This window comes from Myxine glutinosa, chromosome 4 (genome assembly GCF_964187855.1).
Source record: "Myxine glutinosa chromosome 4, kmMyxGlut1.1, whole genome shotgun sequence".
Taxonomy (NCBI): Eukaryota; Metazoa; Chordata; class Myxini; order Myxiniformes; family Myxinidae; genus Myxine; species Myxine glutinosa.
This window is the reverse complement of record NC_136264.1, coordinates 180265870-180291787: the sequence shown is the minus strand read 5'-3', so window position 1 is coordinate 180291787 and position 25918 is coordinate 180265870. Positions and strand designations below refer to the sequence as shown.

General features: G+C 46.2%; 1 protein-coding gene across 7 annotated transcripts; it reads right to left on the bottom strand.

Annotated features, from left to right (window-relative positions):
• Window positions 1-1240: 1240 nt before the first annotated feature.
• On the bottom strand, window positions 1241-23992 carry LOC137425526 (F-box-like/WD repeat-containing protein TBL1XR1). Of its 7 annotated transcripts, none has more exons than XM_068114046.2 (15): window positions 23922-23992; window positions 16672-16825; window positions 13654-13799; window positions 12880-13198; window positions 12585-12786; window positions 12327-12468; window positions 12149-12212; window positions 11031-11128; window positions 10813-10873; window positions 10289-10410; window positions 10016-10090; window positions 5794-5921; window positions 5525-5690; window positions 5329-5430; window positions 1241-5225 (listed from the first exon to the last, which is right to left on the bottom strand). In XM_068114046.2, the coding sequence occupies exons 2-15, from the start codon at window positions 16727-16729 to the stop codon at window positions 5199-5201; spliced, it is 1710 nt and encodes a 569-aa protein (XP_067970147.2). In that variant the 5' UTR covers window positions 16730-16825; window positions 23922-23992; the 3' UTR covers window positions 1241-5198. The 7 variants fall into 7 exon arrangements, with proteins under 7 accessions (XP_067970147.2, XP_067970146.2, XP_067970148.2 ...); XM_068114045.2 differs by lacking the exon at window positions 23922-23992 and adding an exon at window positions 23651-23789; XM_068114047.2 differs by lacking the exon at window positions 23922-23992 and adding an exon at window positions 23651-23789 and having other exon boundaries at window positions 12585-12774.
• Between the last annotated feature and the right edge of the window lie 1926 nt (window positions 23993-25918).

Here is a 25918-nt window from a genome sequence, read left to right as displayed (position 1 = left end):
GAAAAACAATGCAGCCTATTTTACTCCCGGGGGTCCCAAGATTACCCACCCAAAATTTCGTTGCGATCGGTTCAGCCGTTTTTGCAGTACCCATTATGTGTCGATCAGTGCTCTCTCTCTCTCTCTCTGTCTGTCTGTCTGTGTCTCTCTGTCTGTGTCTGTCTCTCTCTATATCTCTCTCTATATCTCTCTATATCTCTCCACATCTCTCTATATCTCTGTACATCTCTGTACATCTCTCTATATCTCTGTACATCTCTGTACATCTCTCTATATCTCTCCACATCTCTCCACATCTCTATCTCTCTATATCCATCCATATCTATCTCTCTCTATCTCTCTCTCTCTTCCCATCAGCAAAGTGAAAGGTGGTATTTGCTTGTCCATAATAAATGTTGGAGGTCAATGTCATGTGATTGTCCAAACAAAATATGTCCGTCATTGGATTGCGGGCCAAGGGTAAGTTGCGCGATCGCAAAGAGTAAGCCTCCCCCATCACTTTGTGATCGCAGATATCTAGTTATTCATTTTGATGGCTTCTTCCTGTATTCCCGTCCCCCATGCCACTTCAATACACATTATAAACCAGACTTGGTCACTGGGGAAATTTTGTTTGTCCTGGTGGTGTCATCTGGTGGTATGATCAACTCCGTGAAGCTTGATTGATATTGGAGCAACACGCGTCACTTGACTTCAATTGCTTGGCCAAAGATAAAGACCAGTCACATGATCGCCTGTCGACATAGAGCTTGGGTGACTCAGCGCTTCCTGGGGATAGGTAGCAGAGACTAAAAGGTCATTAATCCAAATTCAAAATCGTTGACTCACCTGACCTCTGCAGTCATTTTCACACTCCTTGCTGGACCTGGACAACCGGTGCGAACAGGCGACTGCAACAATATATTTACACCGAAATTATTCTTATGTCGCTCTTTTGGAGGGAAGAAACACACCTGTGCTTAACCCAGTATTGGCCTGTGCAGCAATACGTATGGGATGTGGGATATGCTACCTACAATCTGAAATAAGCATTGCACAAGTAGCGCCACATCCTTAAAAATATATCCTGGACTCACATTAGTGAATTGCCAAACCTAAAATGTCTCCACGGCCACCGGAACACCTGAAAGGTTATTGAGGCTCAAATGCAGATGTTCCTTTTGAAGCAAAAAGGTTATTTGAAGAGTCAAAAAAGAAGAAGAAGCTTTTCACTGGAAATAAAATGACACAACAAAGGCAGTCTATTAACAAAATATAGCAATTTATTAAAAGACCAAATAACATTTTCTGGAAATTGTTTTGCCTTTGCCCGTGCATGCCAAGGGGTCAGGGAAATGGCAGAGGACAGGTGTGGAGTTGCCCAGAAAGAGTAAGTAGCCGTTCGATTTGTTTTGTGCACTAGAGCATGATGGGGGAAAGCCAGAACATGAAAGGTGTATGGACAGCAGGACTTGGCTTCAGCAAGCCTAAAACCGGTCTGCAGTGTGGGTGACCTAAGAAAGGCTATAAAAAAAAATAAAAAAATTTGAACTCTTCGTTTAATGCTCAAGATGACCGGTTCTCACGAAGTGAATGGGATTGAGGTGGAAGGGGAAATGTGTCAAATGGGAAAAAAAAGAAGCTGGTCATCCCGAGGAGAGCCAGTGCAGAGGAAATGATGCGTGTTATATACAAAAAGGACAAAAAGGTAATAAAACCACAAAACTATAACGATAATTGAAAATACAAGAAAATATAAATGCAGCTTGCCATCTAGCTACATCACAGAAGAATAATTACAATGAATAAAAGGCTTCGGAACACGTTAGCGTGTGCGGTGTCGAAACCACCCACAGCATGATCCGCCTGCAATGAATAGCAACAACTGTACTTTTGACATAGCATTTCAGGTCAACGTAAATAATGTAGTGAGCCATTGTAAGCCTCACCATTACATGGGTTCAACTTTACCTTTCATAGGTGAGAGTAAAACAGGTGAACGGTATCGTCGTTTCAAACTGTACTTGTCGATAACAACTTGAAGGCATGACAATACAATGATACATGCTCATAAAACAATGACTGCGTTTTCGTGGTAAAACCTACAAAATACACATGAACCTGATTCTTTAGATTTTGATTCCCCACTCCGATCTCACTCTTCTTTCTCTCACCCGAAAGCCCAACGTATACTCTCTGTCATTAAAAAAAACCGAACATGTGGTTGTCGTTGATGCGATTTATTTATGTGACAACAGGGGACTCAGGTGAGGTGCACAGCTCTGAGAGATAAATGCTGATTAATACGGAACTTTCGACGCGGACGTATGAATGCTAAATGAGAACTTTTGCGCATGCGCTCTGTGCGTGTATTCACTTTTTCGGTTCGGCTCGCAGCGCATTTTCAACCCGCCATTACTAGCGGGAAATCTGTGAATCAAAGTCTTTTAAAAACAATTTTCAGCACTTAGATGAAAGATTGGAAATTTAAAAATGGTTAACCACAATTCTTTTCCTGAATGCAAATCGGACAATGAGAATATAGGAACACGAGAAATATCAATCAACCTTTGGCCTTTCACGGGGCCCATGATCGGCAGTACTACTTGCGGTACGAACTGCAAAAGATCAACCTTTTGGACAAGTTGATCAGGAAGTTCTCCAACTGTTTCGTTGTGTAGAGGTACAATCCTTTCTCTCAGGTACTCATACAAGTACTTTCGGGTTGTTTAAAAGTTTTTTTCGTCGTTTCATTCCACAATCCTTATCCGAGGCATGAAATGCGTCTAGGCCTTCCCGGTTGACTTTGCTACGAGGCGTTTCCACGCATGTGCGCGGAGCAATCTGGGGTGGATTACGTCATTTTGAAAGCAGCATATTACATGTACACTTCATTGTGACCTAATCAAATAATGCGGCGTTGGTGCAAATGTTTTCACATTGGGATCCAAAATGTATGTGACAATCTCAATATCAGGTATGTCCACAATTGCTGCATTGAGGTCATGGACATTGAGGTCATTCGGGTGACACCGTCACAGTTTCGGTCTTCGAGGCCGGCCGATAGGCACAGTGTGACCGGAAGGGACGAGGTTCTCCTGACCACGTGGCCCTTGACTTGGTTTGTCCGCACAATGCGGGCGCTTCCAGGATGAACTTTAGCCGGGGAGCGTTTGGGCGCCCCGGTGTGATACTGCCGCCCACGCGCATATCAACGTGTGAGTGCACGTGGGTCCCGGCGGTCCCACTGGCCTAGCGCTACCATGTTTAGACAGCGAGGTCCGTCCCCGGGCACCGGCACCTACTCCCGGAAGTCGAGAGAATAGCGGCGCCAGGCACGGTAGGACACCCGCGGAGCCCCGGCGGACCAGGGGCGCGCGAGCCTACGCGTTAGCGTGCTACGGCGGAATCAACGGCTTCGGCCACGGCCGGGCCGATGTTCGGCCCGGTCGCACCGGAAATGAACTGGTTCGACGCCCGCGCTAGAGAGGTCGCGGGCGACTGAGATGTATTAACAAATTAGTTAATTAATTTGAGACGTCCGATTTCTAGTGTTTGGAAATTTGGAAGAGCTTGACCCTAGCCTTTCCCTTGCGAGGGCAAGGAGGAACTTAACACTTGACACTTAAGCTTAGTTTGAAGTACACCCTGTCAGCGCTCCCGGTGGGACGGCAGGGCAACCAGAAGGGACGAGGTTCTCTTGACCACGTGGCCCTCGATCTGGGAAGCGAGAGGCGTTCCATTAGTGGACGCGCCCCTCACGCCCGACTTTTGGGCGGCCCCGGCAGACCGTTTGTTTTGACGTTCCGTGACAGGCCCCGCACCCCCACCTCCGGGCCGACCGGGCGACCGGAATGAATCCCGGTGTCCCGATCCGAACCTTCAGAGCGGGCCGGCTGGGGAGTGCCAAGCACCCCGTACCTGCACTTTCCGTCCCTGTGGTCCCAAATACCGGAACCACCCGAATACCACTTTATTCGACAAAATGAGGTGCAGCCTACAGCCTTAGAAAACCAACCCTATATTAGTCAATACCTCCAACGAGAGGGTGGTGGGAGGGTGATGGGAGGGTGATGGGAGGGTGATGGGGGAGGGTGATGGGGGAGGGTGATAGGGCAGGGTGATGGGGCAGGGTGATGGGAGGGTGATGGGAGGGCTGTCATCCTTCCGAGGTCGGCAAATTGAGTACCAGCTTGCTGGGATTAATGATCCCGGTGTGTACCCCGATTTAGAATAGGTACACCGTATCCCTGCGCATCGTAAGAGGCGACTAAGGGTTGGCGTCAGGAAGGGCATCCGGCCATAAAACATTGCTTCAAACAGGGAAACATGATTGTCATGGGGCCCGCAAGACTAACCCCTGCTTTAGCGGGGGATGGCCTTAAAACGATCATTCATTCATGTTCATATGTCAAAAAGTTATGGATGGATTTGAAGAAAACTTGGTGGAGAGTTTGGGTGTATGACAAGGACGACTCGATTCGATTTTGGTGAAGATCTGAATATGGATTCGGATATGAGAATTATTTAATGTTTAAGTGATTCTTCACCATTGGGAGATAGGGCCAAAAATGATACATAGCAGCATATCTCAAAAAGCTATGGATGGATTTGGACGAAACTTGTTAGACAGGTTGTGTGTGTGACAAGGAAGAATCGTTTCAATTTTGGTGAAGAATGTTTCTACATTATATTATAAATTCTGTATTCCTGATTTTCTGGCAAACAAGCTATTGCCTCAGAAGGCCTGTTTCAGATTTAATCGGAATGCCATGCATCACCTCTAAAAGACCAATGGGTGCACGAGTTATTGGACGAGGGAATTATAGTTGCGTGGAAACCTGTAGGCAGGTGTTCTGCAAATCCCTCGTGTCAAAAAAGGCTCTGGTAAAGAATGCTGAAACGATCGTTCAACAATTACATGATCAATTCCACATGTTCGGTTTTTTTTAATGGTGGTGAGTATATTAAATACTGAGAGTGGACAACAAATGAAATTTAAGCTGCAGAAAACAGATTTCAAAGATCAGACTAATTAAAATAACCCTGAAATGAGCAGAATTTCATTTTATTTATTAAAATAGGTGGGGTGGTGGATGGGTGTGTGAGAGGGTTGTGAAAGAGTGCAGTGGGAAAGGCTAAAAGTGTCAGGTTGAAGTTAAACGCCGAAGATTTGGTATGTACACATTCACCATGTCGTGCGGTGGTGAAAATCTTCATCACTTCCGTAGGTCAAGGACACACACCTGCAGTAGGAGGAGGAAGAGGAGGAGAAAATGCTGATGCAGTGACTGATCAAAGAAAGTAAACAACCAAGGTGGGGAGGAGAAAAGAGGTCAAGAAACATACGGATCCGTCAGATGCACTCGCTCCAACTTTGTCACCCTGTGAGTTCCAGCAAACCTCAAATATGCCACCAGTACCCCGATAGCTGTGCACCAGCGAACCCGTCTGAAAGGCAAAGAGATGTACCTACATTTATAGCGACCATGGAAGTCTGTTGGACAATCACAAGCCATTGACACAAACACAGAGCCATCTTTACCTGGGTGCTCCAAATGTGAACGCATTTGTCGAAGGAACCGCTGGCAAGATGGCGTCCATCCGGGCTAAATGCTACGCTGTACACAGGCTCTTGGTGCTTGGTCAACGTGTGGATCCCAATTCCACGTTCTACATCCCACAGTCGTACAGTTGAATCGAAGGATGCACTGTTGGGAAAACATTTAATTACCATCAATCCTTGACTTCCAACTACGTGTCGAGTGCTGGGCGTCGGATATCTGATGGTTCGTTATGTATGTTATCTCCTACCTGGCCAACATAAGGTTAGCATTGGGATTCTGCGTACTGGGGCCAGTCGGGCTCCAGCGAATGGTGTAAATCTCCTTGCTGTGTGCTTGAAGGTCGTGCATGCACGCGTCCTGCTTTACACTCCAGATCTGCAGGAGACATGGATAGGCATAGCTTGAAAGAATATGATGGAGTTACTCTTGGCTAAATACAAGCTTTACCTGATGGCAACACAACTCGAAATTGCAATTTGTCTGGTTAATAAAGCTTGAAGGATGCATCCATATTGTGGCGGTCACATTTGTCATGAATCAGAACTTCTCGTGTTGTGTTGGTTTACATGCAAATCGGAGAGGAATTAAATACAATGAATGCTTCGAACATTATTAGAATCTTGATTTCATTAAAATAGAGTTGGCAAGGCAGGTAAAGTCTGTGCAATGTAGTTAATTGCTGATGCGAAAGTACTTCTGTCTCTTTCTAAGTAAAAGCTTTGTGCTGCTAAAGCACCCTTGCATTCATGGCCTCCTTCAGCTTCAAAGATTTATTTGTACAAGTGTAATTTTAGCAATTTTGTCCTTCTGGTGTAGCCATTATGGAAGAAACAGCGATGACCGGGACCCATAATTATACCACCAACGCCCACTGGTTCAGACAGATATAAAGTTTGTTCCAGAGATCATACGAATTCACTGAGGATCATTCATTTCTGTGGTCATTTCCAGTGGCCCAGCAGATAGAGCGTAACTTCATGTGATAAAAAAAATAGCCCCTGGGGGACTGACGGATATTTCCTCATGGTTCTGAGAAGATTTTAAAATAAATTACCTGAATTTGAGGCAAAATTCCCCTTTTCAGCCTCTTATAGGGGTGGATCCAGATGGGGAGCACAACCCCATGAGATCTTAATGTTCTGATATATCGTACCAAATTTGGTCCATATAATTAATCGGTCATGGAGTTTGAAAGGAAAATATGTTTTAGTGAATATGAGGGATTAGGAGAGCGAGTCCGTGGCCCCCTTTCCAGGGAGATATAGCCATGGGGAGCACATCTTCAGGTTAGAGCATGGTCACGATGCCGCATGGCCAGTTTGGTCTGGATCCAGTTGTCAGTTTCTGAGAATAAGATTTTTGAATGAAATACCAATATTTGGGGAATTACCCTGCTTTTATCCCCTTCAAATGGGTAGATCCAGATGGGGAGCACAACCCCATGATACCTTACTGTCCTGATGCATTGTACCAAATTTGGTCCATATCGCTCTGGTAGTTGGCGAGACGTTTTAGTGAAAATGAGGGATTCGGGGAGGGGGCCCGTGGCCCACTTTCTGGGGGAGATGCAACCACGAGGAGCACTACTTAAGGTTAGGGCATGGTCCTGGTGCCTCATGGTTAGGGTTAGGGTTAGAGTTTGGTCTAGATCTGTATGGTGGTTTCTGAGAAGATTTATGATTGAAATAGCAATATTTTGGGCACAACCCCACGAGACCTTGCTGTCCTGATGCATTTAAGGATTTCATATCGACTGCGATGATAGATTCCATGACCTTGCTGATGATTGCAAGTAAGCTGATAGGTCTGTCGTTGAGAGGATTCGTTTTTGCACCTTTTTATGTAGAGCAGTGATGTTTTATGCAATGACACAAGATTTGGAAACAAACACAATTGAAGCATTCAGCCTTCTCACGAGTTGGTCGTGGTGCCATTTGACATGAGGGAAGGTATGGAGAGGAGCATACATCAACGACAGACTCAACAAGGCGCCACCAGGTTTTAGAGGATGGACCCAAGTTTGAAAGGTTTATTATTGGGGTTGGACAGATGTCGTTTTCTTCATCTCCTGAGGGTGGACGCACACTTGGTGTGGACCTTTTGAAATGCACTGATATTGCCTTCGGTCGGATTTGCCTTCCAGGAAGAGAAGGTAAGTTGTTTTAGAGCAACTGCCTCACCACAGGATTCAGTGTAGCATGGGTGGGAAAAATGGGTGGATAATTGAAGACAAGATGGGAATAATCTGTGCATGAGAGAAAGAGCAAGTTTCTGTGGAAGAATTCCCAAGCTGAGTTAACATCAGGGGCAGTAGATATGGGAGACCAGTCCTGAAGAGAGATGAATGAATGAATGAATGATCGTTTTAAGGCCATTTTCCCCGCTGGAGCAGGGGTTAGCCTTGCGGGCCCCATGACAATCATGGTTCCCTGTTTGAGGCAATGTTTTTTTTAATGTCTTGTTTATGTTTATGTTTTATGTTTTTTTATGTCCTGAAGAGAGATGGCTGCTTGCAATTCGTGCCAATCTGCTCGAGTGAAATGTCAGACTCGCCGGCGTTGAGGCAACTCTGAGAATAGCCAGAGAGACGTTGACTTTCACAAGCATATGGTCAGATGAACCAATTGGAGCAGAGGACGAACAGGAGACATTTGCGGGAAAGTTAATCACCAAGTCCAAAATGGGAAGATTTGTCATTTGGGGAAAGCTTTCAGATTGATTTCAGTCCCACGGAATCACAGAAATATGAGTTAATGATACAAAGTATGAAATTGGGTTATTGATACAAAGTGCAACTCCACCATGGGGCATGGTTCAGGCCGATCAAATCAGAGAAGAGAGTAACTGGGGAAAGACACTAAGGAATCGGGGTATCCTGTGGGAGGGAGGATTCTGTTAAACAGATGATGTCTGGTTTATCGGCAGTGGCCTGGATTGAGAAATCTGTCATGTCAGCAGTTGGAGAGGAGACCTCGGATGTTTGAGGTCCACACAGTAAAGACAAAGGGGAAGAGGTGTTGGGATGGTTGGGAAGCTTTGCGGGGGCAAGGTGAGCTTTGGGGCATGGGGGTGGGATGAGGGGGAATGTTTGAGTGTGTGGGGTGCAGGTGAAGGTGTGACTGGGTAGGTGTGGGGGGGAAAGTTTTAAAGGGTGAGAGGAGGATAAAGCATTGAGAATGTGGGGTGAGGAAGGCAGAAAGGGGGGACATGAAGTTTTGAGGTGGTGGGGTGGGGGTGTATGCTTTTCCTGATTGCATATTCCCAAATTTGACAGACAGCGATAAAGATCAAGTGATGGGAGATTAGGATGGTTGTTATACGCATGAAGAAACAGAGAAACGCTGCGCTGCATTAGCGGGGGTGAGGGGTAAGAGGTGGGGGTGGGGAGGTTTGTGGATGGGGCATGGAGCAGACAAACACCTCAGAAAAATAATGATTTTGAAGAAGAAAAAAAGAAGTGACATATATCGTGGTGTAGAAGAAGAATAAGTTGCATGTGTTTGTACTTGGAATGACAAGCCAATTAATAGAACCAATCCCTGGTTAAAATCTCACCAAGTATTCCCAAGAATGTAAAGTTTATTGCAACCTCATTATTCCATAACTTCCGAGCCCGACTTAGACTGTAAGCTTTTGCATGCGTAATGTGTCGATGGACTACAATGGCATTCAGTGGAGCATATACTTCCGCATGGTTGATTGGTCTTACCTTTTGTATCCCACTCGTAGGCCGGATCCGGATCTGGATTTGAACCAAAATCTTATCATTTATTCCATGACACTGACACACACACTGACACACACACTGACACACACACTGACACACACACTGACACACACACTGACACACACACTGACACACACACACACACACACACACACACACACACACACAATTTCGGCCAAATGCGTTCATAATTTTTTGAGATACCCTGTTCACAGACAAACAGACAAGAGTGAAAACACAACCTCTCTCCCACCTTCGGAAAGAAACTTGCAACTCCTCAAATTAGTTACATTTTTTTAGGGTTACTTGGTTGCATTTTTGATGTGACAACAGGTGCATGTCTTCAAGATCTGCAGTGATCGATCAACGTTCATAGCCATAAGGGTAAGATATTGTCGTTAAACAGGCAACGAGTGTTACTTAGAGAAGCTCGAGAGATCATTAATGCAAACTTGAAAAGTAAGTGGCATCTCGATGCTGTTCCTAACGAGTCAGTGGAGAATGGGATGTTGCCATTAGGGACCCACGAGAAGATTACAAAATACAGCTGTAATGGCTGTTGAGGACATTTTGAGAGAAAGGGGAGTTATCGAGAGCGGTTGGGTTTGCCGCTGCCAAGGGCCGAGCTCAACAAGCGGTGCATACATAGAGCAACACTTAATCTGATCGAGAAATGCACAATGGTCCCCAATTACTCATCCTTCACGAGTTGTTAAAGGACTCGATACATGTTGAATTGTACCTTAAGAGTCATGTCGTCAGAACAGGACGCAAGAAGAGAACCCGATGGATCCCACTTGATGGCATTCACTTCATTCTGACAAAAAAAGACATTTTTTTATGAACCATAAGTATCATTAACCATTAGTATTACCATCACTGAAATTGCCCAAAAAACATGGTCACCATATAATTGTCTTAATAAGAGGAAAATATGGTGGTAGAAGGGCTGAAATAATGAGGAAAAGTTAAAATACTGAAAACATTGATGAGGAGGAAAGCAAGTGAAACTGACCGTGTGCCCCTGGAAGGTTTTAACCGGTCTATCCGTCCCCAGTCGGCAAATGTGAATGCACATGTCTGTACTGCAGGAGGCAAAGCTCGTGTTGCTCTGCCAGTCTACATCTAATGCAGGAGCTGCATGGAGGCATAGATGGAAGATTTGGTGTAAAGTGGCAAATAAGAAGAAAAGGAGTAGTAGAAGATAAAAGGGCAAGTTAGAGGGACAAAAGGCCAGGAACAGAGTACAGTGGCAGGCCCAGGGATGATAGGGTCAGGACACATGGCGCCTGTCCACAGACGACGGGGTCCAAGGCACTGGCGGAAAGCCCAAGGATGACAGGGCCGGAGCAAAGGGAGGTGGGGTCGGGCAATCCAGGGATGACAGGATCAAAGGGTGGGGGCAAGCCCAGAAATGGCAGGGCCATAGAAAGAGAGAGGGTAGGCACAGTGATTACAGCGCCAGAACGAAGAGGGCAGGCACAAGACCAGAAAAGTGAAAATGATAATTCACAATAATTTCCCAAAACACGAACAAACCAGAGTGGAATGGGAATTGCTGTTTGGCTTCTCCTGTTTGTGCATCCCATATAATTGTTGTCTGATGGGAGAGATCAAAGTGGGAAACAAAAGTGGAAATGTTATGAATTTCTCAAGGAAAATGAAGACAAACGACATAAATTAATTATTCCCCAAAACCCCAGATTTCTATGTTAATTTCTCACGATTCTCTTATGAGCCCCTTGTGACTCTCTTACCTTATCCACACCAGCACTCAGTATGTAGTTCCCTCGTTTGTTCCACTTCAGGGCAAATATGGGTCCCTTGTGCTGCCCGAGTGTGCTGGCCAGGTTTCCTGCACCACACAGTCAGTGGTGGCATTAGGGCCATGCAATTGCATTGGGCCTCGAGGTCACCAGGGTCCCCACGCGACCGATCGTGATCCACAGTCTTTCGAGATGGGCCCCCGAGGGTGGTGGTGAGACGGGGAGGCCTCACTTCGCCGACAAAACACATCGACTTGTAAGTGGTAATAAATACAGCACAGAAGGAACGCTCCATCTCAAGAAAAGAAAAAAGCAGTCATATGATTCATGAAAATAAAAAAAGTTTCCCCTGTTGTTTAACTGGACAAGACCATTACAAAGTTAGGGGGTGAAGTTAGTAGGGAAAGCAGGTTAAGTGGAATAATAACTACGTTCAATGTATACAAATGCAACACGAATCATAATAAAACGTGTGTAATGTCTAATGTTGATTCATATCGATATTGTTTCGCAAATCCACACAACAATTCATTGTACGATAAAAAAAACAACCCCTCATTAGTAAATCATCTAACCTGTGGGTGCCGCTTTGACGCTGGCACCCACAGTACCCCGGGAAGTGACGGCATCTCCCCCAAGTTCAGTGGCTGTTTGTCTCGTCTAACGGTCCTGTGTTGTGTCGTTTATTTGTCTCCACTACAAGCCATAGATCCTGCAAAAAAAATTATTTAAAAAAAACAACAAGCAAGAGCAGATCTGGTCAAGGGCGACGTTTCACCCGCTTCCCAGCGAGCTTCCTCAGGCCAATAAAGAGTCTGTCGGCCTGAGGAAACTCACTGGAAAGCTCATGAAGCGTTACCTGAGACCGGATCTGCACTTGCTTGTTTATTTATTACTAGATTAGCAGAGTAGTTGTAGCTAATTTTTGGTCGGATGTGGCTTTTTTCCCCCTTTTAAAAATGTATCAGCCCCACTGGGCCTCTATTGCGTTTTGCATTGAGCCTTCAAATAAGAAACACCGCAACTGCGTACAGTACCCCTTGCTAGCATCTCAAGACTAAGGACCGAGAACAAAATACACAAATGCACCACCGAGAATGACGACGTACCATCCTTGGTCCATATGCGGGCAAAACCATCGTACGAGCCAGTGGCAAGTAGAGAACCCTCGCTCTGCATAGATGCATCACCGGAACAACCACAATCACGAGTGATCCGTATTTTGCCAACGGGAATTGATACTAATCATAAATCTGGCAATTATTTATCATGACAAACGCGTCTCACATTCCAATCTAATGAGGTGACATCCTTGTTGCTTGGGACATCCTGCCCTCCCTCGCGAATACAGTGCCTCAAGACCAACTGGTTAGCACCACTCGCCCCACTCTCACGCAGGTCCCAGATCCGTGCCGTTGAGTCTCCAGAGCTAGGTAGGAAAGAAACATAGTTTAAGATAGGCGAGCTTCACATCTCCTGACATGCATTGAATTTATCATTTGGAATTATGGTGATCAATGGAAAAGATAAAATTTGTGGACACACCCAGAGGCAAGAAGGTCACAGACCGGGTTCCAGGCGCAGATAAAAACCTCAGACTCGTGGCCCCTGAGAACAGTGGCCTTGCTGGCTGGGATCTCAATATCTCCATCGCCTCCATCCACCTCCATGCCCTCTGGTAGGCTGTCTGCAAATCCGAGCACCTCTTGTAGGTCATCGGTCTTTAGCACACTGCCTATAAACAAGGCTAAAGTGAAAAATAGTGTCACTGACAGGATATGGTGAAATGGATTGGCACCCACTAAACGGTTAACTGTGAGAAACGACTTTGAGGTCTTACTAGTAATCCCATGGCCCCCGTTCTCCAATGGCTCGCCATTTTTAGCTCCTCCTGATGGGACTTGTACCACGGCACCAGTTCCAGCTACTGGTTGTTGCTGCTGCTGCTGCTGCTGTTGTTGATGTTGTTGTTGCTGCTGCTGCTGCTGCTGCTGCTGCTGTTGCTGCTGTTGCTGTTGCTGCTGCAGTTGCAGCTGCTGTTGTTGTTGCTGTGCTATCTTTTCCCTGTAGGCTTGTTGTCTTGTTGAAACGACGTCAGGCATAACGGCATCAATGAGCGAGAGAGAATCAATCGGACGACCTTCGAACACTGTTCCATCCTGCACCAGAGAGTAGGGGAGGCACCAGGAAGAGCAAGATTAGGGCAGTGGAGTGCAAGAAAAGAAAAGCAAAAAGCAATGGCAAGAGAGCTGGAAGGTGGCCTGGATCCCATTCATTCATATGCGTGCAATGCCTGGTCGCTGGTTGCGTCATTTCTGTATGGATGACTATGCCACTGATGCAGTGCCCCCCTCTCCCTATTTATTTCATCCCCTCCAAAGGAAAGTGTACTCATTGATGCACCGTATTTCTTTTATAGTCAGAACCAAGATGAGAAGTCTGAGGACCGATCCAGACGATTCAGCTCAAAGGTGACTACGCTACCTCCGAACCATCCTGTCAGCTTCAGAAACGGGGTAAGGGGAAGCAAAGAGGCAGAATGGGGGCGTCAGAGGTTAAGGCCTCCCATATAAACTGCACAACAATCTTTCGCCTTACCACTGTAACGCTATACCTCATTAATGGAGATCTCAGCTTCCACGTACTGAAGCCCCTTCTGGATGATGGAGATGAGTGCCGCAGGGGGAACTAGCGCACCATTGATAGTCGATTGACTTATGTGACTCTCAATTCCAAATGTAAATGCAGAGTGCGAGAAACCTAAAAAATGAGATGACGGATATTATTACTTCCATTACAAAAGAAAATAGTGTCATGGTTAAAAAGAGGGAGAATTACTTTGCAATATATGTTCCCTACGGGTGTGATATTTTCTAATTCCAAAAAGGGCATAACTGAGAAATTGACAAAACTCCCTGAAACTCAAACTAGTTGTGTAACTTATCATAATAAAGCTTATCATGATGGAGTGTTAGTTGAATAGATTAAAGGGTAAGGGTGGAAAGTCTGAAAAACTACAGGTGGGACAGACAGACGAAGAGCAAACCTATAGTTCCCTCCGGGTAGGGGACAAATGAATATAACTTGTGTGGCTGTAGCTACAGTCACGTGAAAAAGTAAGTACACCCCATGTAAAGTTTTGACCTTTTCAACATATTTCAACATACAGCTATTTCATCTTCATTTCAACAATATTGATAGATAAAGGTGATATAATATAACAAATATCATGAAACATTTACATTTTGTAGTCCATTGTATAATTTAAATAAACATAAATGCAAATTTCGCTTGTGGAAAAAGTAAGTACACCCCTACATTTATCACTACTTCAAATACCTAAAATTAGAATCAGGTGCACCAGCTCAGGTGCAAATGATTAGAACATCGTTAGAGAGGATCTTGGAGGAACCTGTTTATTTAAACCTCGGACATTTAGTTTGGTTTACTCTTTGTTGTTGAAGTGTGCGGCGTCACCATGCCTAGATCAAAAGAGCTCTCTGAGGCCTTCAGAAAGAAGGTTATATATGCCTACGAGTCTGGGAAGGGATTTAAAAAGATCTCCAAACAATTTGAAATCAATCATTCGACTGTCCGGAAGATAATCGACAAGTGGAGAAGATTCCAAACAACTGCCAACTTGTTCAGGCCAGGCCGCCCCAGCAAGTTCAGCCTGAGAGCATACCGCAAGATGCTGAAAGAAGTCTCTAATAACCTCAGAATGTCATCACGGGACCTACAGGTAGCTCTCTTGCCACTGTTGATGTCAAAGTGCACGAGTCTACCATTAGAAAGAGGCTTCACAAATTTGATCTACATGGGAGGTGTGCCAGGAGGAAACCTTTGCTGTCCAGAAAGAACATCAGGGCAAGACTAAAGTTTGCCAATGAACACCGAGGAAAAGACCAGCACTTCTGGAACAATGTGCTCTGGACAGATGAGTCAAAGGTAGAGCTATTTGGCCACAGTACCAGAAGACATGTTTGGCGAAAATCAAAGACAGCATTTGACCACAAGAACCTGATACCAACTGTAAAGCATGGTGGTGGAAATATTATGGTTTGGGGCAGCTTTGCTGCATCAGGGCCTGGGCAGCTCACCATCATAGAATCCACTATGAATTCTTCATTGTAACAGAGGGTGCTTGAGGATAATGTGAGGCCATCTGTCGGAAAGTTGAAGCTCAACCGAAGGTGGACCTTGCAACATGACAATGACCCTAAACATACCAGTAAATCCACCAAGGAATGGCTGAAAAGAAAGAAATGGAGGGTTCTGGAATGGCCAAGTCAAAGCCTAGATCTAAATCCCATCGAGATGTTGTGGGGGGATTTGAAACGAGCTGTGCATGCAAGAAACCCCTCAAACATCGCACAGCTGAAAGAATTCTGCATGGAGGAGTGGGCAAAAATTTCTCCCAGTCGATGTCAGAGACTGGTAGACAGTTAAAAGAAACGCCTACTTGAGGTTGTTTCTGCCAAAGGGGGAAATACCACCTGTTAGAGCCAAGGGTGTACTTACTTTTTCCACATGTGAAATTTGCATTTATGTTTATTTAAATTATACATTTAATAAATGCATTTAACCCTGGTGTTGGGCTAGCGGCTAGGGTGCCAGCTTAGGATCCTAGGATCCTGGGTTCGAAACTCGGTCGATCGCTGAATTAACGCCAGGGGGGTTGACTCAGCCTGTCATCCTTCCGAGGTCGGCTAATTGAGTACCAGTTCACTGGTAATTCCCTGCTTGTCGTTAAAAGGCGGCAAAAAGGGTTGGCGTCAGGAAGGGCATCCGGCCGTAAAACATTGCTTCAAAAAGGGGACCGAAAAACAACAACTACCACGGTTCCCGAAAAAGGCCAACCCCCGCTTGCGGGGGAAAATGGCCTCTAAAGGTGGTTTTTTTTTTTTTTTTTTTATTATTATACAATGGACTACAAAATGTAGATGTTTCATGATATTTGTTATATTATATCACCTTTATCTATCAATATTGTTGAAATGAAGATCAAATAGCTGTATGTTGAAATATGTTGAAAAAGTCAAAACTTTGCATGGGGTGTACTTACTTTTTCACATGACTGTATGTCTCCAATATTCACTTGTAGATTGGTCGTGGCACTAACAGACTGATGGACGGACAGACAAATGGAGAGCAAGCTTACGGTCCCCTCCGATGACACCGGTAGCGGACTAATAAAAGGAACAGGATTACAGATGACTGGGTGGGTTTGCCAATTCCACTCAGACTAAAGAAGAAGAGGTTCAAACGAAATTTCCATATCCACCAGTATAGCAAGAATTGAATGAACTTCCACACTCTCCCCTAACAACCCCACTACCCCCTTCTCAACTCACATCTCGTCCCCTTCCCCTCCTCTTACTTCTACCGAACTAGGTTTTGACAAAAGTACATCATTACATTTCAAAAGGAAAAAAATAACTGTTCGAACTATGGCAGACTTCATATGTTAACAAGTACAGTACTCGGTATCATGACGGCATTTCAATGTGCTAAAATTGAACTCAACATTTGATCGAGTATTCTTACGTTTCAATGTGCAGCACAGAAGCAGCAGTCACACATTCGCATCGACAACACATCTGTAAACAACAAACCTGAAACATGAACGTACCTGACTCCTGCAGGTAGCGATAGACCAGGAAGTTGACCTCATCACTGCTGATGCTCATGATTCCTGATCCAAAAGGTACTCAAGCTGCAGCTCATCAGCTCCAAAATGTCTTCAAACTGCAGTTCCAACCAATGGAGACTCCGTCCTGCCCACACTGAATTGCAGTCATATGTAAACCTGAAGACATCGGCGACTTTAGTTTCTTTAGATGAGAGTCATTATGGTCTCCACATCACTGGGACTTAGTGAGCGATTACGGTACTCTTACTGCAACTACAGGGTTTTAAGAGCCATCACATCAAATCCAAGTGACTCTTGCTGTTGGAAAGGTACTGTGATGTCATCGATTCAAAATGCAAGCTACCAAGTTTTTACATGTCCCTTGAAATATTCATATTGGGTTCAAATTTCTGGCAATAACCAAAAACAAGTCATTGTTCTCTTGTTATTTATTAATAAAAAATGAGATGGAGAAACACATGCGAAGTCAGGATTGAATCAAACAGAGTGGTTGCGCAAAGGGAAAGGGTTTAAATGCCTCTAATGGGTTCGCTTGGCAGACAGAAAACTCATTTGGCTATCAAAAAAGGAAGACACAGGAAAGTGGAAATAGAACGGAAGAGTTGGGTGATGTTACTGAGAGCAATGTGTCTCAAACCAAGGGCGTCTCAATCCAAGAGCGTCTCAAGCCAAGGGCGTCTCAAACCAAGGGCGTCTCAAACCAAGGGCGTCTCAAACCAAGGGCGTCTCAAACCAAGAAGCTTCAAAATGAGGGGCCTCAAACCGATGGGTTTCAAACCGAGGAGACCTCAAACTGGGGGGGTCTCAAAATGAGGAGCCTCAAACCAAGGGGTTTCAAACCGAGGGGCTTCAAACAGAGGGGCTTCAAACAGAGGGGCTTCAAACAGAGGGGGCCTCAAACCAAGGATCTCTCAAACTGGGGGGTCTCAAACCGAGAGCTCCTCAAACCGAAAAGGCCTCAAACCGAGGAGGCCTCAAACGGAGAAGGCCTCAAACGGAGAAGGCCTCAAACCAAGGAGCCTCAAACCGAGGAGGCCTCACACAAAGGTGGCCTCACACCCAGGTGGCCTCAAACCAAGGTGGCCTCAAAATGAAGGACCTCAAACCGAGGTGGCCTCAAACCAAGGGCGTCTCAAGCCAAGGGCGTCTCAAACCAAGGGCGTCTCAAACCAAGGGCATCTCAAACCAAGGGCGTCTCAAACCAAGAAGCTTCAAAATGAGGGGCCTCAAACCGATGGGTTTCAAACCGAGGGGTTTCAAACCGAGGAGACCTCAAACTGGGGGGGTCTCAAAATGAGGAGCCTCAAACCAAGGGGTTTCAAACCGAGGGGCTTCAAAAAGAGGGGCTTCAAACAGAGGGGCTTCAAACAGAGGGGGCCTCAAACCAAGGATATCTCAAACTGGGGGGTCTCAAACCGAGAGCTCCTCAAACCGAAAAGGCCTCAAACCGAGGAGGCCTCAAACGGAGAAGGCCTCAAACCAAGGAGCCTCAAACCGAGGAGGCCTCACACAAAGGTGGCCTCACACCCAGGTGGCCTCAAACCAAGGTGGCCTCAAAATGAAGGACCTCAAACCGAGGGGCCTCAAACCGAGGTGGCCTCAAACCAAGGGTCCTCAAATGGAGGGGCCTCAAATCGGGGAGCCTCAAACCGTGGGGCCTCAAATCGAGGCGGCCTCAAACAGAGGGGATCTCAAACTGAGGTTGTCTTAAACCAAGGACACCTCAAATTGAGGGCTCCTCAAACCGGAGGGGTCTCCAACCGGAGGGGTCTCAAACCGGAGGGGTCTCAAACCGGAGGGGTCTCAAACCGGAGGGGTCTCAAACTGAGTGTGTTGGGTGGGAATGAACAGAAGAGGGTATAGAGATAATAAAATAGAATGTGTTGGGTGGGAATGAACAGAAGAGGGTATAGAGATAATAAAATAAATGCCTGGTAAATTACACAACCAAGAAGAGCAGTTTGGAGATGTGCCTAACTTAACCTCACAATGGCACATCTTAATCACACAGCTTTCTCCCCACCAAAGCAAATATCTCAACCCAGCTCATTATAATTATTGCACAAGCAGAAACCTCACAGTTTGTCCCTTCATTAACAGACTCCACTAGTTTCACAAAATAGTCAAGGAATATTAGAAAAAATGACTTTGGCTGATAAAACGCTTTACCTCCACCACCAATAATCCACTGTCCTTCCTCCAGTCCCTTTCCCCCATCCCAATCTCTATTTCCTAACAAGCTGCCAAGTATATTTAGCACGTTGAGCTGATTGAATCTTACTGATGAAGAATGAAAGTAAGACATGTTCAAGCCTTTTGCCTAAAATGCTCTTCGGAGCATCTTTCTGTGTATCCTTGCCCATCTCATCCGCATACCTCTTTTGGTGTATCCTTGATTCCTTGCCCATCTCACCCTCATCCCTCTTTCTCTCTCTCCCCTACATGCTTCCCTATCCCTTTTTGCATCCTTCTTTTCTAAATTGGTGTTCATACAAACTATTGCAACCCTGTAGAATGACTACCCACTGTTCATATTGGTAGTGGTCTATGGCAATAGTATATGAAGATATCTCCTTGCTCTTCCCATCCGTCAATCTCGGTCTCCACACCCCTCAATCTCGGTCTCCACACCCCTCAATCTCGGTCTCCACACCCCTCAATCTCGGTCTCCACACCCCTCAATCTCGGTCTCCACACCCCTCAATCTCGGTCTCCACACCCCTCAATCTCGGTCTCCACACCCCTCAATCTCGGTCTCCACACCCCTCAATCTCGGTCTCCACACCCCTCAATCTCGGTCTCCACACCCCTCAATCTCGGTCTCCACACCCCACAATCTCGGTCTCCACACACCTCAATCTCGGTCTCCACACCCCTCAATCTCGGTCTCCACACCCCTCAATCTCGGTCTCCACACCCCTCAATCTCGGTCTCCACACCCCTCAATCTCGGTCTCCACACACCTCAATCTCGGTCTCCACACCCCTCAATCTCGGTCTCCACACCCCTCCACCCCTCAATCTCAAATTCCACACCCCTCAATCTCGGTCTCCACACCCCTCAATCTTGGTCTCCACACCCCTCAATATCAAATTCCACGCCCCTCAATCTCACTCTCCACGGCCCTTCAATCTCTGTGCTCCTCAATTTCAATGTCACAATCTCCACTCTCCCATTGTTCCTCAAGCTCATCAACCTGCCCATTACTCCATCACAATTCCATGCCCTCCATGACTCTCCATCTTACCCATCCATCCATATTCCCACCATTTCTACTTCTCTCATCCTAACCATCTCTTCTTTTCAATCTCCATCACTTTTTTGTATACAAAATCGGGGCTCGTGGAGGAACTAGAACACAGAATGGATAAGGCTGTAACAGAACAAAAGTAGCAGCAGAAAGAGAGGGTTGAAACACATCAACAGGAGAAATGAGGGACAAAATAGAGGGAAACTTGGTGAAATGAGGGATGTGGGGAAGAATGAGGGCTACGTGAGGACGGGGTGAACAAGATCAGTACAGCTGCAAACTCTCAGGAAGGAAAAACTTGAGACTTAGAAAGAGGTGGGTGAAGAGGGGATTAATGGGAGGTAGAAAAGACCATGGTTGTGGATGGAGCTGAAAAGAGTCTTGAAGACCTGGAGGTAAAATGAAATTGAAGAAATAGTGGAAGTTGGTTCCACAGGTGGGGAAAACAAAAATGACCAAATAAGTGTGGATGAGCAGTGAGTCTGCATTTTGGGAGTTTCTCCAGGAGGGGGTTACTGCCAGACCACGTTTATCCTGCAGAAAACCTGGGCGAAAGGGGAAGGGGGCTGGGGATGGGGAAACAGAGTACAGAAAGAGCAGAAGGTGCAAGACAACAATCTCAAGGAGCACTTCATCTCCCATTTTTACAACTCAATCTACATCTCCCTCTCTCTGTGATATCTATTCTTCGACAACTCAATCTACATCTCCCTCTCTCTGTGATATCTATTCTTCGACAACTCAATCTACATCTCCCTCTCTCTGTGATATCTATTCTTCGACAACTCAATATACATCTCCCTCTCTCTGCTATACCTATTCGGACATCTGAATATCCTTCTCCCCAATCTCCATCTGAATCTCCCTGCCTTCACTACTGCCTGCCCTCCAGCCCATATTCTTCTCCCTGCCTCTCCATATTAAGTTCCTCCCCACTCTCTGCTACAAATTCCCCATCATGCCAGAGCCATTCTCCCTGCTGCCCCCATCACTCCAGAGCCATTTTCCATCTCCAGAAGCCATTCTCCCTGCTCCCCCAATCACTCCAGAGCCATTCTTCATGCAATTCTCCCCACTCCCCCAATCACCCCAGAGCCATTCTTCATGCAATTCTCCCCACTCCCCCAATCACCCCAGAGTCCATCTCCATATCTCCAGACCCATTCTCCCTGCTCCTCCAATCACTCCAGAGCCCTTCTGCCTCTCCAGAGCCATTCTTCCTGCCCCCCCCCCCATCCCCAATCACTCCAGAGTCCTCCTGCATCTCCAGAGCCATTCTCCCTCCCTGTTCCTCTTCTTTCTCTCCCCCCCCTCCCCCCCCCCATTCACTCTAGACTCTAGAGCTCTTCTCCATCGCCAGAGCCTTTCTCCCTGCTCCCCCAATCACTCAAGAGCCATTCTCCATATAATTATAATAATAATAATAATTCATTTATTTTGTATAGCACTTTTCAAGAAGCCCAAAGGCGCTTTGACAGAGTGGAAAACATAATGCATAACAATACATGAAAACAACAATTGCAAAAAGAAAAGAATCAATAGGGAAATATTTAAAGCAAAACTTAACCCTCGACTCTGATTCTGCCACTGGACGTGACGGCATCAGCCCACGGGTCCTAAAATCCTGTTCTTCTGCTCTTTCACTCCCTCTCTCTGTTCTCTTCACCCTCTCTTTTGCTCAAGGTCATCTGCCATCTGCTTGGAAATCTGCCAACATCACCGCTTTGCACAAAAAGGTGCAAAAACAGATCCTAGCAACTACAGACCAATCAGCCTTCTCCCAATTATCAAAAAATTTTGGAGTTATTTTGTTGTGCAATCTTGTAGACTTCCGGCCCTTCCGGCCCTTCCGGCTCACCCCATATCACCATGCCATTTGCCCTGCTCAATCCCATCACTCCAGAGCCCATCTCCATATCTCCAGAGCCATTCTCCCTGCTCTCCCCAATCACTCCAGAGCCCTTCTCCATATCACCATGCCATTTGCCCTGCTCACCCCATATCACCATGCCATTTGCCCTGCTCACCCCATATCACCATGCCATTTGCCCTGCTCTCCCCATATCACCATGCCATTTGCCCTGCTCTCCCCATATCACCATGCCATTTGCCCTGCTCTCCCCATATCACCATGCCATTTGCCCTGCTCTCCCCATATCACCATGCCATTTGCCCTGCTCACCCCATATCACCATGCCATTTGCCCTGCTCTCCCCATATCACCATGCCATTTGCCCTGCTCTCCCCATATCACCATGCCATTTGCCCTGCTCTCCCCATATCACCATGCCATTTGCCCTGCTCACCCCATATCACCATGCCATTTGCCCTGCTCTCCCCATATCACCATGCCATTTGCCCTGCTCACCCCATATCACCATGCCATTTTCCCTGCTCTCCCCAATCACTCCAGAGCCCTTCTCCATATCACCATGCCATTTGCCCTGCTCACCCCATCACTCCAGAGCCCTTCTCCATATCACCATGCCATTTGCCCTGCTCACCCCATATCACCATGCCATTTGCCCTGCTCTCCCCATATCACCATGCCATTTGCCCTGCTCACCCCATATCACCATGCCATTTGCCCTGCTCTCCCCAATCACTCCAGAGCCCTTCTCCATATCACCATGCCATTTGCCCTGCTCACCCCATATCACCATGCCATTTGCCCTGCTCACCCCATATCACCATGCCATTTGCCCTGCTCTCCCCAATCACTCCAGAGCCCTTCTCCATATCACCATGCCATTTGCCCTGCTCACCCCATATCACCATGCCATTTGCCCTGCTCACCCCATATCACCATGCCATTTGCCCTGCTCACCCCATATCACCATGCCATTTGCCCTGCTCTCCCCATATCACCATGCCATTTGCCCTGCTCACCCCATATCACCATGCCATTTGCCCTGCTCTCCCCATATCACCATGCCATTTGCCCTGCTCTCCCCAATCACTCCAGAGCCCTTCTCCATATCACCATACCATTTGCCCTGCTCACCCCATATCACCATGCCATTTGCCCTGCTCACCCCATATCACCATGCCATTTGCCCTGCTCTCCCCATATCACCATGCCATTTGCCCTGCTCACCCCATATCACCATGCCATTTGCCTTGCTCTCCCCATATCACCATGCCATTTGCCCTGCTCACCCCATATCACCATGCCATTTGCCCTGCTCTCCCCATATCACCATGCCATTTGCCCTGCTCACCCCATATCACCATGCCATTTGCCCTGCTCACCCCATATCACCATGCCATTTGCCCTGCTCACCCCATATCACCATGCCATTTGCCCTGCTCACCCCATATCACCATGCCATTTGCCCTGCTCTCCCCATATCACCATGCCATTTGCCCTGCTCTCCCCAATCACTCCAGAGCCCTTCTCCATATCACCATGCCATTTGCCCTGCTCACCCCATCACTCCAGAGCCCTTCTCCATATCACCATGCCATTTGCCCTGCTCACCCCATCACTCCAGAGCCCATCTCCAAATCTCCAGAGCAATTATCCCTTCCCCTCCCCCCCCAATCACTTCAGGGGCATTCTCCAGTCTAATTTATCTCAACCACAGTCTAATTCTCTCAATCATCTCCCTTCTCCACCATTCCAAATATCGCTCCACTGGAAATTTATACCGTATGGAGATTCATCTTCAACTGTTTATTGTTTTTCCATCGCACTCTCCCTCTTACCTTCTCTAACTATTCCCCGTAGTCTGTCAGCTTTGTGCGGGGATCGTAAATCGTCATTAAACAACGACGAAGGGATGGTAACAACAGAATGACAGCAACGGGCCTTCAAAATCACACCAAGAAGAAGAAGAGGAGGAACATCCGTGATGCAATGGCGAGAACAGAGTAGACATTCAAAGTCCGCTGGAGTGCCGTGCTACTCATACTCCAATATTTTTCGTAATCTTCCCCTTCTAAGGTCACCTTAGTAATAATGTTTTATATTCCGTACCTTTGTAGTTCACAAGCGATTTATATGACTCATTAATAATTTAACGTTTTAAAAATGAAAGTCTGAATTAACCGGAAGTCTCCAAGATTGCACAACAAAATAACTCCAATTTTTTTTTATATAAAGGGCTTTGTACAAACAATTGAAGAAAAATGTGGATTCAATGAAAAAGTTTATAATAATATACGTTTGTGTGCTGTTTCTAAAAAATTCGGTCGAAGTATTTCTTTCATTCATTTGTTGTCCTTGCCGGTTACCGGCCATGGCGGTGTAAGAAGCGGACATCCGCGTGAAATATATTGCCGTGGTCTTGTCAGTTAAAGCATGATAATAATTTCCAAACATCACATCAAATAGACCAAGTGCCGCCTTGTAAACAAATGGCTCATAAAACTGAGATGTAAGGTCTGTGTTCACTCGATTGAACAGTGACGTAAGAGTTGCGTCATGACATGCCTGCGTCCTCGTTCGTCGTGTGCTAAAGTGAAATCATTTACATTAAATGTGAATAATCTTAAAACTGAGGAAAATCATGGCTATTTGGCTCATTTTGAACTTATCGATAGGTAATCAATGCGCTTTACGCCTTTACGATATATCGACAAGTCATTTTATAATCGCGGTCAAAGTTCGCCAGTTCGGTGAACGTGATATTTATATGCGAGGAACATGCATTTATTACGTACTAGGGCATGCCCGTACTATATATATATCTAAAATTATATCCCCCCCCCTCTATTTACATGAAATGGTTTGGTCCAAAGCGAACGGCTTGCGAGTACGGTGACAATCCCCCCCCTCTATTTACATGAAATGGTTTGGTCCAAAGCGAACGGCTTGCGAGTACGGTGACAATCCCCCCCCTCTATTTACATGAAATGGTTTGGTCCAAAGCGAACGGCTTGCGGAGTTTGGTAAAGAAATCGCCATAGCGTGCACAAACGCGCTTTAAAACATAGTTTCACGCCAACATAGTTTGCCAACGTGAAATAAATGAATACGCTCTCAAATGTGCCGTCCGAGGCAGAGTCTGTTCGCCACGTTCGGCACACGTGATAGCTCGCTGCTCTCTGATTGGTTGAATCGTTTTTTGGACATAGCTCGGTAACTACTTGTCCGATTAATATGAAACCTTGAAAAGGCACATCCTCGGGTCCCCAGCAATATACCTGGCAAGTTTAAAGTATATTGGACCCGTGGTTGTCGAGAAACAGCGGTCACAGACATACAGACATACAGAGATTAGTGGAACTAGGGCATGCCCGTACTATATATAAGCTAGGACGTGCCCGTACGTGGGTGCCCGTTCCTTGCCAAAAAAAAAAAAAAATTGTGTAGGGGTGTGTGTGTGTAAACATCCTAGGGCGTGCCCGTACGTGGGTGCAAAAAAACATGCGTGCAAACAACAACAACAAAAAAAAACTTTGAAACCACGTGGCAGTAACGACCACAGAACCCCCCCCCCCCCCCTCTATTTACATGAATGGTTTGGTCCATTCGCAACGACCACAGAACCCCCCCCTCTATTTACATGCAATGGTTTGGTCCAAAGCGAACGGTTTGGTCCATTCGATGTGATTCGATGATTCGATGTGAATGGTTTGGTCCATTCGCAACGACCACAGAACCCCCCCCCTCTATTTACATGAATGGTTTGGTCCATTCGCAAAGCCAAAGCGAACGACCACAGAACCCCCCCCCCCTCTATTTACATGAATGGTTTGGTCCATTCGCAAAGCCAAAGCGAACGACCACAGAACCCCCCCCCCCCCCCCTCTATTTACATGAATGGTTTGGTCCATTCGCAACGCCAAAGCGAACGGCGAACGGCTAAATCGCCATAGCTCGGTAAGTACTTGTCCGATTAATTTAAAACCTTGAAAAGGCACATCCTCGGGTCCCCAGCAATATACCTGGCAAGTTTAAAGTATATCGGACCCGTGGTTGTCGAGAAACAGCGGTCACAGACACACAGACACACAGACACACAGAGATTA